Source organism: Aspergillus chevalieri, chromosome 2 (genome assembly GCF_016861735.1).
Source record: "Aspergillus chevalieri M1 DNA, chromosome 2, nearly complete sequence".
Taxonomy (NCBI): Eukaryota; Fungi; Ascomycota; class Eurotiomycetes; order Eurotiales; family Aspergillaceae; genus Aspergillus; species Aspergillus chevalieri.
In genome coordinates, this window is record NC_057363.1 from 2,120,383 (window position 1) to 2,136,040 (window position 15,658).

A 15,658-nucleotide genomic window follows, 5' to 3' on the forward strand; every position below is an offset into this window, starting at 1 on the left:
CTCGTTCGGGTCCGATACGGTCTAGCAGCGTTCGAGAATGGGCACGGCTATTCTATTATTATTCTGGCTAGGGTGAAAATCAAGGCCGCTATTGAACAGGCAGGGTGGGAGATTTTTTTTTTGCGAATATCAATACTCCTTAGTGCTGGCCATAGTAAAGTCGTAGTAGGGGCTAGTTGTGCTAGTAGTCCCGTGACTGAGGATTGGCGGACTCTGCGAATAGGGATGACGAGGGACGGCCCACCGAACCACATAGAATTCGTACGGTTGTGTACAGAGTACAGCAAGTGAGTGGAATACAAAGAAAAATAAGGGTATAACTTGTTTAAAATCATTCAATGAAGAAGAAGTATAACAGTATATTATTCTTGTAGACAGAGAGTAAAGAGGAAGATGTGATATTGTTGGCATGTGGATGATGTATTGTAAGCGAGCGGTAATACAGCCGGTAATGATGCACTCCAGGCCCCATTTCCCCTGTAATGGCCCAAACACACCTCTTCCTCACGCAGGCCCTGTTCTCACTCTAGTACTGTCTCCCCCACCAAAACCTCCCTCTGCGCCTCTCCCCCCCATTTCCCTTTCTCTCCATCTTCTTCTCTCATAAACAACTCTCCTTCCCCAATTTCCCACTTTAAACTGCCAGTCTATTCTCTTCCCCAAACAATCACCTTTTTACTTCCTCTCTCAGTGATATCCTATTCCTCCTTTTAATCCTCTACACTTAGGTGAGACATCCTCTCTTTCCACTGTCTGTCATGTTACCGTGTTCTTGTTTCCCCCCTCCCTCCCACTACTCTCCATGTACCACTTCCTATCATCGCAACGAAAAAAAAAAAAGGAAGCAAGATCATTATGGTTGCAACTGTGTCTCCTCCCGCAGTCGCGTTGCCATCGCCATCTCTGTTGTGTCCCAATCCTCTCTTGATCTATGTCGGGCGGCGGTGGGCGGTGGTCCCTCCCGGTCTTAGCCCGCGCGATACCAAAGAATAGGAGGTGTGGGAAAAGAGACCAGCGCAACTCATTCTGTCGCCATCTCTCGACGACTCAGCGAGTGCTTACAATGTCTTTCTCGCTTATTCTACGTGATTCATTTTTCCTGATGGCGGCCCAACCAGCCTGGTGACCACAGAGAGAGAGCCTCAAGGGGGCGGCGATGGCGGCGGCAGTAGGGAGAAGGGAGAGCGACCAACCAACCAACCATTCGAGCCCACAGTCTCACTTCCACACCTTCTGCATCATGTAAGCCATTTACTGGCTCTCGTTGGTTCGCGGGAGATTTTGGAAAATTATCATGGGAGAGAGGGAGAGGGAGATTGGGAAATTAATAGTTTTCACCACTGTTTTTTTATTTGAATGACTGCCGCTAACTATTCATCTGTTGATATCCAGTACAATCTTTCACAATGGGTCACGAAGATGCTGTCTATCTCGCCAAGCTCGCCGAGCAGGCTGAGCGCTATGAGGGTTCGTTCGATTGCTCCCCCGCTTCTCGCTCTCCAAACCCCCCGTGTTGACAATATTCTCTAGAAATGGTCGAGAACATGAAGGTCGTTGCCTCTGCCGACGTTGAGCTTACGGTCGAGGAGCGGAATCTTTTGTCCGTTGCCTACAAGAACGTCATTGGTGCCCGCCGTGCGTCATGGAGAATCGTCACCTCCATCGAGCAGAAAGAAGAGTCCAAGGGCAACGAGTCTCAGGTTACCCTTATCAAGGAGTACCGTCAGAAGATCGAGGCTGAGCTGGCCAAGATCTGCGATGACATCCTCGAGGTTCTCGACCAGCACCTGATTCCTTCGTCCCAGTCTGGTGAATCCAAGGTCTTCTACCACAAGATGAAGGGTGACTACCACCGTTATCTCGCCGAGTTTGCCATTGGCGACAAGCGCAAGGGCGCTGCCGACGCTTCTCTCGAGGCTTACAAGAACGCTACCGAGGTCGCTCAAACCGAGTTGGCTCCTACCCACCCCATCCGGCTCGGGTTGGCCCTGAACTTCTCTGTCTTTTACTACGAGATCCTCAACTCCCCTGACCAGGCTTGCCATCTCGCCAAGCTTGCTTTTGACGACGCCATTGCTGGTACGTTTCCTCCCATTGTCTTTCCTGTCTAGTGTCTAATTGGTTTTACAGAGCTCGACACCCTGAGCGAGGAGAGCTACAAGGACTCGACCCTCATCATGCAGCTCCTCAGAGACAACCTGGTAAGTGACAGAAACCAGACATACCCATTATTCCATATACTAATGACTTTTAGACCCTCTGGACCTCTTCGGAGGCTGAGCCTGCCGGCGACTCGAACGCCCCCGCTCCTGAGAAGAAGGAAGAGGCCCCCGCCGCCGAGGGCGAGGAGAAGCCCGCTGAGTAAATGAATATAAATGACAAAAAAATTTTAAAAATCAAGAGATGGTGAAGGACTCGCGTCCGAGTCATGGATGGAGATACCGAAAAGGCAGGCCTTGTCGTTTAGCGCCACACGGGACTAGAGTGACGGAGAGGGAAAGGGAAATGGGACGCATTTATTTTTCTTTCTTCCAGATATTTCTCAAGGCGTTGTGGGGATGTTTTTCTTCCAAACCCTACTGCTGGCGGATGAAGATTCGATTTTAATGCTCTGTTGATTATTTTATTTTTCGTCGCGATTCCGTTCTACTGTCGTGTTGGTGCGAACTGGCAAAGTCGGTGCTTCGGATATCTCCATTCATCATCGGGTCTTTTTCTCTTTTGTTTTGTTATTTCCCCCCCCCCCCCCCTCCCCCCTGTCGCCTTTTTTTATTACCTTTTTTTTTTGACTATTGCCTCAAGTACCCAAAGAATACCTTTTCATTTTAGTCGGAATTTTAGTTACCAAGAGTCCTAATTGTCTCTTGGATCCACGTGCATCGCTCTTGATAAGAGAACAGTAACTTAACCACGGTTCCGTAGATGATTTACTCCCCTGTAGAATATTTTACATAGACACCCTTGTCGAGATACATGAACACAGATTGCTCTGCAGCTGACCAATGCACGTGCTGCTGAAGACGTTGCTTATCTGGCCACATGAACCAGTTGTCGTCGCTGCTAAGGTTCTTACCCTTACGCAGTACGCTTTGACTCTCGCACAATGCTTTTCGGCTGGTAAGTGATTATCCCGGTGAATAACCCCCCTGTGTACAGAATACTTGGCTATATTGGCTATATTAAGGTCATTGTGCGTTCGGGATTAGATTCGTATGACTTGGGGGTTTACATGCATGTTCGCGCCAATGGCAGATAAGCAGAATGTATTGCACAAAATGCAATTCTAATGATAGAAAAGAAGAATGTTTAATATGTAGTAGATTGTTAAATAGTTATAAGATGATTACTCAGTACTCCAATGAGCCCAACGCCGAGCGTGCTAATGCAAAACAGAAAAATGTACAGTAAGGACAGACAAAGACCACCGGCAGAAAGAAAAAGAGAAGGAGAAAGGGGAGGAAAACGAGGAAAAAAGAAACGGAGGCGAAAAAGGTAAAAATAGGAAGGGTGTTGGTGTAAAGGCGGGTAGTGGCGGTGCTGATGCTGGTGCAATTGGTTTGGTATCAGTTCGCCATGACATTCTTTCGGTCTGTCTCAGATGAGACAGTCGAGTCTGATCTTGCCATTGATCAAACCTGGCGTGGTCAAATGTCGGCGGAAGACTGATGTGGCATGCACCGGTCGAAAGGAAGCATCTTCAAGATAGGAACAGGCTTATAAGAAAACCCGCAAAGCAGAGTAACAAGAACATCACAGGAGAATAAGAAAAATAAAAACGCGACCGTCAAATCATGTACGATCAAATCGTCACTCGTAGATCAATAACGGGGCCGAAAGCAGGTTGAAATGGAAAGCAGTCTAATATAATGAAAAGAAAAAAAAAAGTCAATCGTGGTAAAACGGTATCATATCATCTCGCAATAATTGCATCGCATCCGGGCGGGTATGTGTTATTGTGTTGTATTTTGTGCTTTGTTCGGTTTCTGGTTTTTGTCAACGTCAAACTCGTAAGGCATCATGTTGTGTTTGATGCTGGCAGCGTGCCATCGACTCTATTCGGGGTTTAAGGCGTTGATTTATTTCTGTGACTTGCGCGCCTTGCTGCTTTTCGGGGTATCGCTCTTGGTCATGTTGCGGGTCAATCCACCAATGTAGTCTTGCAGGAATTTGTTCTCGCTCTCGAGCTTGTCGTGGTCTGATTTCACGGCATCGATTCGTTCGGCCAATGCCTGAAGCGACGATTGAAGAACTTTGGCTTGTCTAACAGAAAAAAAAACAAATTAATATCTTCCCCTTCGTACCTGAATGGAAGAAACTCACTCCTGCAGAGTATGCCTAGCCTCCTTCCCCAATCGTTCCAAATCCGCCGAGTTACGACGCGGACTCATAGCACGAGCATCATCGGGCGGAAACTCTTCCTCCTCGATCTCGATCTCTGGATGGTCACGGGGAACGAGTATGGAGGCACTGGGCTTCCGACTAGCCATGCGGGGACGTTCAGACCGGCCTCGGCGCTCTGTCTCAGCATCGGAAACGGACGAGGACGATGATACAGATATGTTGTGCGTGCGGCTGGGATCATTGGGTTGAGGCATGGTAGGCACCGGCGCTGAACCCTGGGAGTCGGTTTGGGTCGCCATTTGGAGTTGTTGAAATTATCGTGAGGGAGGTGAAGAAAAGGTGGTGGGTGGTGTTTGCGGTTTTTTTGTGGCAGCCGTGTCCGGCAAACGGAGAGAATTCGTGGCTGATGAGTTTTGTGGCGGTTGAGCTTTTCTATTTCAGGGGGAGAAAACCGCAACACGGTCAACGCGCGGTTTATCGTAGAGAAACAACGAAATGTCCAGCAGGTATTATTTATTGGTTTTTTCTCGAAATCAACGAGAAAATGTAAGAAAAGAAAGATATTGTTTCAGCTGGAGAAATCGAAATCGCACAGTAGTCGGGAGGGGGGTCCGATATTGAACGAAAGCGATTGGAACGAAGCGACAGCCGTAAATGCAGACGCAGCAGTATTATATCCGTAGTTTGCCTTCTGAACGAGAGAGCCTGACGGATATTCAATATCCAGAGGATGGGTGGTTTAGTGACAGCGACAGAATGGCAGGATCCAGTTTGCCGAGGCCACGATGGATTCTTCTTCCGAAAACGAACTGGTCGGGAGAGAGAAAACGGTAAAAGTAAAAGAGAAGACGATCCGTTCGAAACTAAGCGATCTGGATCATTAAAGAAAAGACAATAGTACCAGGGCGAGCGAGAGGCCGAAGAGGTTGTTTGTTTGGGTAGTGAAGAGGAACCACCGAGTGGAAAAGAGAGGCACAGGGTGAATAAGCAAAGACTCTCTCGCGACGACTCGACGAACAAGTACTAAATACAACAAAAAATTACGATTATGATTAGGGCGATATGTATTCTAGTGTTAATTGAAGAACATTCTACACGGCGATCCGGCTTTTTAAAAGCTGTTTCATACAAAAATGCTGTGTATTACCGGCCAGTGGCATTCATTCCCCTCTCTCCCGGTTCCCCGGCAAGCCAGTTGGCCGGCTACATGGAGCCTTATTTGCACGCTGAGGGCGGCTGTCGAGAATATTACTGAATCCTAGTAAGAAAGAGAGCGAGTCAGGGTCAGAATACACCGATTATTGACAACGCATAATTCATCATTCATGACTCGGATCGAGAATATCAATAGTAATAGAAAACAAGAAATAACAATGTCCAACCAGAACTCCGTTCAACCCATCCATCCCGATATGTTAAAGATGCAAAAGTACTTTTGTTCAAGCCATCTGACGCCACTCGTACAACGCCCGCAACACCGCAACCCCTCCAGCCTGCGTCTCTACCGTTCGTCCTCGGCCCCGATTGTTGTAATCTGGCGGTGGGCTGGTGCTCTTCATGTCTGCAGACTCACCACCTGCACCTCCTTCATGCGGGCCCCGGTCAAAGGCCCGAGTTCTTGCATTTCTCGGAAGTTCGGTGGCATCCCGGCTGCGCAATGCCCCAATCAGCGCTTCACTATCCTCACCTTGTTGGTTGTAATTGCGGTAGTCAATGGCCCCACGAGGAAGCGGGCTAATGTTCACGGCCGTCGTCTGCGATCCATATGCCGGGCCCCACCACATGCCAAACTGTCCACGTTCATTCCGGGTCTTTAAAGCGGCCTGCGCGTTGTGCTCTACCCATGGCAGATAGCCGCGGCACTGGGTCTGATGCCATTTATACAAGCGTGTTCCCTGGCTAGGCGTCTGCCGCCTTGCTTGCGTGAGGAACCGTTCTTCCTGAGGGCGAATTTCCCGACAGAACTCGGTGAAGTGATGGAAAAAGATACTTTTGAACGTCTGTCCATCTTGTGAGCAGCTGCCAGACGAGTCGCAGGTGTCTTCCATAATACCGCCGCGACCGAGGCCTGACCACTCCTTGTTGCCTCTATTGGGCCATCCAGTGGCCTGTATCACTTTCTGCACCAGCTCATGCCCATCCCGCAGATACTCCTCCGAGCCTGTGGCCAGCCACAGTCCTCGAAGCCCGCTGAGGATCACTCCTTGGTTGTACGTGTAAGCCATGGTGTTCAGGACGTCGCACTGGCGCGTTCCCGGCTGCTGCACACTCTCCCAACCGCGGATATGGAACCCGTCCCCATACAGACCATTTTCGCTAGTCATATTCGAGTTCTTGAGCCATTTATATCCCTCCATGGCCGCTTGTAAATGGATCGGGTTATGCGGATATCCATCCGACGCGCTGGTCGATTCTGCGACAAAAGGCGAGTCAATGACATCGCCTGGATAATACAAATACATCCCGATACTTGCAGCAATATAAAGCTCATTCGTGATGGCGTTCTTATACGGTGTCAGATATGGGCTCCAGATCATCCCGCCCTCGCAAAGCGTAACATCCCATCCGTCTGACGCCAGACCGTAAAACAACCGCGCGCGATGAGCAGCAGGGACCTGGAACTGGGTTCCATGCCAGCCGCCGGTTGTGACATTTGAAGTGTAACGCAAATCCGAATGCAGCGTCTGGAATTTGATACCTTCCAACCACCCCAGCACAACCCATAGCATATCGTCATAAGCCTGGTTTCTCAACGCAAACGCATTCTCCCCAAAATAGAACGCTGAAGTATGGTCGAAAAAGCGGTTGATTAGGTCCTCAAGTGCAATCGAAGTTGTTTTTGCCACTGACGCCGACGTCTTGACCTTGTCGCTATCGTCGCTCGCATCCGAAGCTGTAGTAACCGATGACATGAGAGAATCGTCCTTCGACGAAGTCAACGAAGAAAGAGTAGCTGAAACATGCGTTCCAAGAACCGCCGCGGTCCAGTCAATACTGCTCGGCCAGGTACCCTGCCACAGCTCAAAGTAGTCATTTTGCATCACGTCCAACGCTGCGACCAAATCATCAAAAGTGTCGCTGATAGACGAGCCATTGTTCCAAGGAGCCGAAGGGGCATTCGTGTTTCCGGATAGCTTTGGCTGTTTGTCCTGTTGCGGTGGCGCAAGGAACTGCTGGGACCGACGCGCCAGCGCATCGGTTGCTCCAAGCTGCGTCGAAACGAGGTATAAGGATAAAGCGGAAAAATTGTATAATTTCATTGTATAGGATCGAGAAGGAGATAGGTGCTATGTATGGATAATCGTATGTCGTAGTCAGTGCGATAACGGGGTCTGCCTAGAGGTCCAGACATTCGAGACCGCAGAGGCCGACCTTCAAACCATAAAGGACAAAGAATAGGATAGTAAGGACAGGCAATTCCAACAGAGAATCATACAGTAAAGACAGAAAAAGCCTCGTTCATAGAGTACAGCCAGATGTCATGAAAGGTCGGAGGAAGAAGAATCGCAGTCGAATAAGGCTGGACCAATTCCGCATGCGGGGAAGCTGCCGGCCCGCGCCTTCGTCTAGAAGGGTCCTCTCAGCAGCGCTTGCCACTTTAGATGGATTGAATGGAAAGTGATCATTGCGATTAGCTTGTGGGCCGCTATGCTTCTGTTTCTATGCGTCTGAAATCTATACAACCCTGTCTTACTGTGGCTGCGCGCATCAATGCGATAGAACAGGGTATCTATATGCAGGCAGACGCTATTTTAAAAGTAGGCAGTTCTACGTATGTAGCTCAAGAAAACCATGCAGATGCAAGGCAAAAATGTGCAAGGCGCCAATTGTATTCAATGCATAAGCCCCTATTCTAAGCACGATTTTGGGATATCCAGATTGAGACGCAAAAAAGGAAACAGAGAATCATCTAGTTCTAAAACCCCAAGTTAGCGATAGACCTTACCAGAGGAAAGGAACAGATGCCAGGAAGGCTGCGTACCATGTTAAGAGTGTACCACGACGCCGGCAAATGCCTCTCAGCCTTATAAGCGTAGACTGTCATATCGAAAGACAGTAATGTTCTGAGAGGCTATAGCAAATAGAGGCAATGCCGGCGAATGTGTCTTCCATCCCGGATCCTTGTACACCATGGCAGCATAATCGTTGTAATCGTAACGGCCCGCATCGCAACACCGATATGGTAACCCATCGAGCAAAAAAGAGGCGTAGCTTTTTTTTATTCCAGAGCCAAAGGATAGCCACCACATAAACGCATTTAATCTCGCCCGTTATCAGCACCGGGGCTGCGACTCCTCTCACGACTCCTGCTGCTACCCCGTCCACCACGACCGCCCTTCCCTTTACCTGATGGCGGAGGCCGGACGAAAGCATAGTCGACGTTGATAGTCTGATCGAGCAATTTGGAGCCGTTCAACGACTTAACGGCTTCGTCGGCTTCAGAGACGGTCGAGTATTCGATCAAAGCGTATCCCTATACACGGACAGAAAAAAAAAAGTATTCAGCATTGCGATACGGCCCAAGACTCAACGGAGTTGCGATACCTTCACATAACCCGTCCGGCGGTCAAGGTTCAAGTTAAAGTTCTTAATCTCTCCATATTCTGCAAACAGATCTGTCACATCCTCCTCAGATGCTTCTTCATGGATATTTGTGGCTATCACAATCCATCCTTCAATACTGCGCACCGCGACGGCGCCCGATTCTGTTCGTGGTTCGAAGGCGCCATTGCCGGATTGTGCTGGCGCCTCCTCTTGTTGGACCGGAGGGTCGACTTCCATTTCGTTTGACATGGTGACCGTTGGATATTATAATAGCTATCGGGTATCGATATAGGATTTGGTATGAAGGGATTGAAATTTGTGAGATGTGTTGTCACCGGGCATTGCTGCTCTTTTGCGGCACTTGGGATCATCGCCGAGTCTGGCAAGCTGCAGTGTGCTTATGTAAGCACATTCCTGTCAACATCACGACCACGAAAAGAGCAGGGACTTTTTGGACCTTTGAGATTGAGTGATTCTTTACAGGTATAACCATACGAGAGCTACTATTCAGAAGTATACTCTGGAGTCTGGGAGCTGACAATGAGAATATGTGTGAGCAATGTGCTCTCTCTGGTAACTAAGATCTTCTCGACAGCACTGGATGTTGAATAGCAGTATATGTATATGCTTTAACTGTCAAACGTGAAGTATCTGAAGCCGAGGACTCGTACTCTTGGATGCTCGGGGGCTATATGAGTAAGTATCCAATAGAATAATGATAAGGTGTTGCTTGCATCCAGACAGAAAACCAAGAATGGCAAGCTGAGTATCATCACAGGAGATACTAGAGCCATCAAAGGATCGCTGTTAGAAATCAAAGGAAATACCTATGGTCCTAAGCAATGGGTGCAGCGGATAGTTTCTTGCTTCAGTGTGAGCGCAGTATGTCTGCGCAAAGAAACCATGCAGCTGTGAAGGAAGATACCCTCACATTTTGCATTATCGCGTGCCAGACTCGCAATTGCTAGCAAGGACTCGCCAGATTTGCAACAGCAAATGGAACTTCCCGTTAGGTCGTTTAGCACACTATTTAAAGACAGTGAATGGCTCTAAATGTTTGTTATTGCGCATCGCATCCACACTCTCCAGCCTCTCTTCTCGTCTCTCATACCATACAGCAAAGCGACCCTTCTACAAGATTCGAAACTCTATAGCAAAGACAATGTGGTGGTGAGTGTCTCGCGCAAATGTGCGCACCACGCTGAAAACGGCATAACTGACTTCTTGACCGTTAGCAACGACTCTAAATGCTCTTGCCAACCGGCGCCTTCCAATTCATCCCCAGAAAAGATGCAGGCTTTCCTCTTTGGAGACAAACCCGGTCAGGTCCGCCAGCTGCATCAACCAGGCGCAGAACTTGATATCCACTGCGACGTGGCTCGCCATGAAATGACCCTACGAGAGACTGTCGGCGGCGACCGGCGCGCAATCTCAACTGCGACACGATACGACGTGCATCTCAATCCGAAGAACTCGTACCTTCTGAATCTCGAAGGGCTTCCGGACGACTCCATCTTGCTGACGATCGGGATACGACCTGAAGCCTGCAGGACCAGCGGGCATGGCTTGTGGTTGCAAACGAAAGTCTGGAGCTTTAGACCGGCATACACAGACAGCAAATTGTACAATGAGTTTTACCTGTGCGATTGGTCCAAGATGATCCTTCGGGTACATCTTCCAGTGAGCCGGTTCTGGGGTTGGGAGACCGTGGCGATGCTGCTTGTGACATTCGAACGGCTCACTTGGGGGGGTTCGCGCATCGTCGCGGGTATCAAAGATATGGCTGTGACGGGTCTCAATTGGCGGCAGATCGAACAGCGCATGCGGAATGGGAGCAAGAGAGATGCATTGGTCATGGAAGTGTTCAGGGAAGAAAGGATGAACAAGGAGCGTGCTGTAGAGCCAGGCCCTTATGAGTTGTGGTTCTAAAGATAGTTTTTCAAGGGTGCATCCATAGCTCATGTATCTTGCACATGTTCGTTTGAATACATTTCGTTCGGTTAAGGAACTTAGATAGGTAAATTTATATTTAGCATTATAATAATGAGGGGGTGTTAATCTACTCTAGGACTGTGCGAAGTGGATAGCAGGTATTTATTCAGGCGCAGAGTAAGCACACATGTTTCATATTTAAACCACCGCTATGATGGCATCTTCGCCACTTAGCGTCCGACGTATTGTTTCATTGGATAAGACATTAGTCGGAAGGTGCCGCCGCCTCTTTTCAGTCCTTTTTCTGATGCTTCGGTCATCCCAACGCACCTTGCCCCTACAGGTATACTGGCATTAGGAAAAGTGGATAGTACTGCTTTTACATATATACTTCAAGCTACTAAATTCTTACTGGTCCTGGAACCAGTAGCATATCTAATAGGGCCCAATATACCCTTGAAATTTGGTGCTTTCCATATTTGGACCAGCGATATGACACTAACCCTAATCGGCTGTAGGTAGATCAAAGAATCTCCCGATCAGGACATGGTGCCTGAAGGGACCAATCAATCCGGTCAGATCCCCGTTTGTAGATGTGGAGATGATTCTCCTTGCTATCCAATCGATCGACGTTTCAATCACTAGAGCCGGACTCCATCTCCGATTATACCATACTTGGTTTAGCGCTTCTGCAGTACCTTGCTTTCCATATGATAACACGAACCAATCGCAGGGCACCAATACGCAAGGCTTCGATGTTTTTTCTTTTAGATTTTTTTCTGTGCTTTTTGAGAATATCCAATTTTGGTCTTTTGATAATGGCTAATAAATGGAAACCAGATATATACATCAAGAGTGGGAGAGAGTAGGGGAAGGTAAGTATAGAGACTAGTAGATGCCTTGGCCGGTACAAAATACAGGGCACTGTATTGCTTGATCAGAGACCTACGGGGATATTCGAATAAACTAAAGTAAGACAGTACCAATATACGAAAGGCACTTGTTTCTCCCTTGGCAGTCCCGCTGGTCACATTGAGGTCAGGCTGTTTGCCCTCCACCCGCCGACTCCCGGCTCCATCTCATTTCTTCTTCCGTGTCCAACTTGGAGGCCTCTCTTTCCTTTCTTATTTTGGCTCACTTGCTCATCCACACTCCTTGTCACTGGTTTCACTCATTCTTTTGCTTCCTGTCACTCTCTTTCTAGTCAGTTGGACTATTGTCGATCGTTATCCTCGGCTTTTCATTTTCAATACTTTCGCCGGTTTTTGCAGATACACCCCTTAAATATACCCAAGACGCTCTGTATTTTTTTTTTTTTCAATTCGGCAGTCATTCTCTGGAGAATTATTTCTCATATCGCAAATCTTGTTTAATTACGAAGCATCGCGCCTACTAACAATCATTTTAGAACCTACTTGATACCGGGCGATGAGCGCGTGAAGAATTGACAATTGAGTGCAAAATCACTGTGCCATATCATACCCCGTTAAATTAGGATACCAGTGGAGATAACACATTATGGCTTTCTCTGTACGCCCAGCGCAATGGCTCCTTGCCCTGGCAGCACTGGATTGGTCTAGCACCGCATTGGCCGCAGATACAGCCGCCTGGAAAGGCAGATCGATATACCAGACCATGACAGACCGCTTCGCGCGCTCTGACGGATCAACCACACACGCATGCAACACGACAGAAGGCCTATACTGTGGTGGAACATGGAGGGGAATGATCAACCACCTCGACTACATCCAGGGAATGGGATTCGACGCCGTTATGATATCGCCAATTGTTGAGAACATCGAGGGACGGGTAGAGTACGGAGAAGCCTACCATGGATATTGGTCGCAAGATCTGTACTCATTGAACGCACATTTTGGTACCCATCAGGATCTACTCGACTTGAGTAACGAACTACACTCCCGTGACATGTACCTGATGATGGATACGGTTATAAATAATATGGCCTATATCACGAATGGCAGTGATCCCGCTGATAGTGTGGACTATACCTCCTTCACGCCATTCAATAGCTCGAGCTATTTCCATGATTACTGCCCAATCCCGAACTACAATATCTACTCCGTTGCCCAGAAGTGCTGGACAGGTGATGACATTGTTCCGTTGCCGGATCTGAAGACAGAAGATCCCACGGTTCAGGATATGCTGAACACCTGGATTCAGGATATGATATCCACCTACTCGATTGACGGACTGCGCTTGGATGCCGCCAAGCACATCACGCCCCAATACTTGCCCGTGTTCGAGAAAGCTACCGGCTCTTTTACGACCGGGGAAGTGTTGGAACAGTCAGACGACATCATTTGCGACTACCAGAACAATTATATCTCTAGTGTCCCCAACTACCCCGTTTACTATGCCATGATGAATGCATTCACCCTTGGAAACACAACCTCTCTCGCGGATGAGATCATGAACATGAAGCAAAAGTGTCGCGATGTGACAGCTTTAGCATCCTTTTCCGAGAACCACGACCTTGCCCGGTTCGCCAGTAAAACCGATGATCTTGCAGTGAGATCGCCCTAGTTAAACTCAACCTGTACGCTGGTGCTAACAAAAACCACAGCTCGCCAAAAACGTCCTCACCTTCACCATCCTCTTCGATGGCATCCCTATGATCTACCAAGGTCAGGAACAACACCTCGACGGCGTCGGAGAACCCAACAACCGCGAAGCCATCTGGCTCACCAAATACGACACGTCCGCCCCTCTCTACAAACTAATCTCAAAGCTCAACGCAATCCGCAAACACGCCTACAACCTCTACAACGACTACGTCAACATCGAATCCTACCCAATATACCGCGGTGGCAGCGAACTAGTAATTAGGAAAGGCATCGACGGTCGCGAAACCATCATGGTCCTTTCAACACAGGGAACAGGTAGCAGCGAGTACACGTTGACAATGCCCGTTTCCTTCCTGGCGGGAACGGTGGCGATTGATGTGTTGAATTGTCGGAATTACACGGTAAATCAGAAGGGGGAGCTTAGTATTGATATGAATAAGGGTGAGCCTAGGGTACTGTTTCCCATGGATATGATGGAGGGGAGTGGGTTGTGTGGGTATGAGTACTTGAATGTTTCCTATGTTACGTTGGAGACTGGTGGGAGTGTGAGTACTTCGGGGGCTTCAACGATTGAGGACTTTCGGTCTTGGTTAATTGTACCAGTTGTTGCCGGGTTGGTTGTGCTGTTTACATAGATATCACAGGTGCTGTGATGATATTACGAAGCTATAGTTACACATAATTTTATTTTCTTTTTTATGATGAACCTTGATAGATGTACACAACACAAGATACTAAGAGAACCACTGGATTCAATCTTTCTTCTTTGCTGAGTGGAGAATTGTCTATTAAACAATAAGTCCAGCTAATTGGATTCAATTTCCGTACGCAGAAGCGGAATTTGATGCTGACCCAGCTCTAGCTAGCGGTCAGCCGATGAAACGATAAAATATACACATGGCAGGCATAACGCAAAAAAAAAAAAAAAAAAAAAAAAAAAAAAAAAAAAACCATTTGTATAATACAGAATCCCAGTACTATCCCCCTAAAAGCAAACCCGTCTAAACGACATCAAGTTCATTTCCGGTTGTTGTTACGCATGCCAAGGATTTGAACCATACGAACGAAGATGTTGATAAAGTCCAGTTCGAGGCTAACGCTTTCGTTGACAACGTCACGCTTCATCAGACCTCTCTGCGACATGCGGGCATGGGCCAAAACCTTCTGGACGTCGTACAGGGTGAAACCACCGAAGACAGCGAGGCCACCGTACAGCCAGATCTTGTCAGACCAGGCAAGAGCGCGAGTGGCGGTGGCGGGGAGGGCGAGCGGGGCAAGACCGGAGAGAGCAACGATGGTGACACCAGCGAGCAGAGGTCCACCGAGGTACAGGTACTTCTCCTGCTTGGCGGTGGCGCCGACGAAGGCCAGCGAACCCATCATTCCGACAGTGTAGAGACCAGCGCGAGCGAGGAGGGCGGGATGCATGAACATCAAGGGCGAGAGGAGAGCGGCCTGAGTGATGTTGAAACCAGTCCAGAGACCATACTTCATCACGTAGCTGGATAAGTGTTAGCATACAATCCCGCTTATGTACCCAAAAAAGAAAAACTTACTTCTCAGGAGGAGTGTAAAAAGTTCCGAACATAGTACCCATGCTAGCAACGAGACCGAGACCGACAACAGCCCAAGGGTTCGTGGCCATCAGACGATAAGACCAGCCGTTCATGTGCAGAGCCCGAGCGGCAATACCGATAATCCCAACACCAAGACCAGTGTGCATGAACGTTTCGTTCAAGTAGCTGCGTTCATAAGCCGGCATGCCGCCATCCTCACGAGTTTCCCGGTTGAAGATAAAGTTTGTCGCCATAACAGTTCCACCAACAATAGCTGCACCGTACAAAAGCCGTTGAGTCATGTTGCCCTGGACAGGGCTGGCAGAAGGCTGCATGTAGGTGCGCTTAAAGGCATTATGAAATGTCTGGCGAGACTTTGCGAAGACGGACGAGACGGGCTTGGACAGAGGCCTGGAGGACGAGTTGTGGATGAATCGAGCGGTGTTTGTGGCTTTCGGAATTTGGCCCAGCGCCGATGGTACGGCAAATGGGCGTCTCATAAAAAACGCCATGACTGTAGTATCGATAAGTATCAACCTTGTCTGGTAGGTGACGCTGAGTTGCAGGAGAGACCGAGGAGTATTTAAAACGGCGGCGGTGATATCAGGCTTCCGCTTATGTCCGCTACGGGCACCCGAACGTTCGAGAAGTGAAGGTCACGTGGGTCAAATGACTCCGATGATGACTAATGCCATTTAT

The 15,658-nt window shown here is 48.5% G+C and overlaps 7 protein-coding genes across 7 annotated transcripts; 3 read left to right on the forward strand and 4 right to left on the reverse strand.

Moving 5' to 3' along the window:
* Nucleotides 1–1,406: 1,406 nt before the first annotated feature.
* artA (14-3-3 adaptor artA) lies at nt 1,407–2,369 on the forward strand (the record flags this gene model as incomplete). Its single annotated transcript, XM_043285072.1, has 3 exons — nt 1,407–1,467; nt 1,531–2,079; nt 2,131–2,369. 3 exons carry the CDS (start codon nt 1,407–1,409, stop codon nt 2,367–2,369), a joined length of 849 nt encoding a protein of 282 aa, XP_043133801.1.
* A 1,707-nt stretch (nt 2,370–4,076) lies between these two features.
* ACHE_20738A (short coiled-coil protein) lies at nt 4,077–4,640 on the reverse strand (the record flags this gene model as incomplete). Its single annotated transcript, XM_043285073.1, has 2 exons — nt 4,077–4,260; nt 4,321–4,640. 2 exons carry the CDS (start codon nt 4,638–4,640, stop codon nt 4,077–4,079), a joined length of 504 nt encoding a protein of 167 aa, XP_043133802.1.
* Nucleotides 4,641–5,780: 1,140 nt separating this feature from the next.
* On the reverse strand, nt 5,781–7,601 carry ACHE_20739A (putative glycosyl hydrolase; the record flags this gene model as incomplete). Its single annotated transcript, XM_043285076.1, has 1 exon — nt 5,781–7,601. The coding sequence occupies one exon, from the start codon at nt 7,599–7,601 to the stop codon at nt 5,781–5,783; it is 1,821 nt and encodes a 606-aa protein (XP_043133803.1).
* Nucleotides 7,602–8,599: 998 nt separating this feature from the next.
* On the reverse strand, nt 8,600–9,135 carry ACHE_20740A (RBM8 family RNA-binding protein; the record flags this gene model as incomplete). Its single annotated transcript, XM_043285077.1, has 2 exons — nt 8,600–8,815; nt 8,887–9,135. The coding sequence occupies 2 exons, from the start codon at nt 9,133–9,135 to the stop codon at nt 8,600–8,602; spliced, it is 465 nt and encodes a 154-aa protein (XP_043133804.1).
* Nucleotides 9,136–10,048: 913 nt separating this feature from the next.
* Nucleotides 10,049–10,815, forward strand: ACHE_20741S (uncharacterized protein; the record flags this gene model as incomplete). The annotated part of the gene is made up of 2 exons (XM_043285078.1): nt 10,049–10,056; nt 10,122–10,815. 2 exons carry the CDS (start codon nt 10,049–10,051, stop codon nt 10,813–10,815), a joined length of 702 nt encoding a protein of 233 aa, XP_043133805.1.
* A 1,521-nt stretch (nt 10,816–12,336) lies between these two features.
* ACHE_20742S (alpha-amylase) lies at nt 12,337–14,038 on the forward strand (the record flags this gene model as incomplete). Its single annotated transcript, XM_043285079.1, has 2 exons — nt 12,337–13,347; nt 13,403–14,038. The coding sequence occupies 2 exons, from the start codon at nt 12,337–12,339 to the stop codon at nt 14,036–14,038; spliced, it is 1,647 nt and encodes a 548-aa protein (XP_043133806.1).
* A 382-nt stretch (nt 14,039–14,420) lies between these two features.
* Nucleotides 14,421–15,471, reverse strand: ACHE_20743A (Bax Inhibitor family protein; the record flags this gene model as incomplete). Its single annotated transcript, XM_043285080.1, has 2 exons — nt 14,421–14,904; nt 14,960–15,471. The coding sequence occupies 2 exons, from the start codon at nt 15,469–15,471 to the stop codon at nt 14,421–14,423; spliced, it is 996 nt and encodes a 331-aa protein (XP_043133807.1).
* Nucleotides 15,472–15,658: the final 187 nt, after the last annotated feature.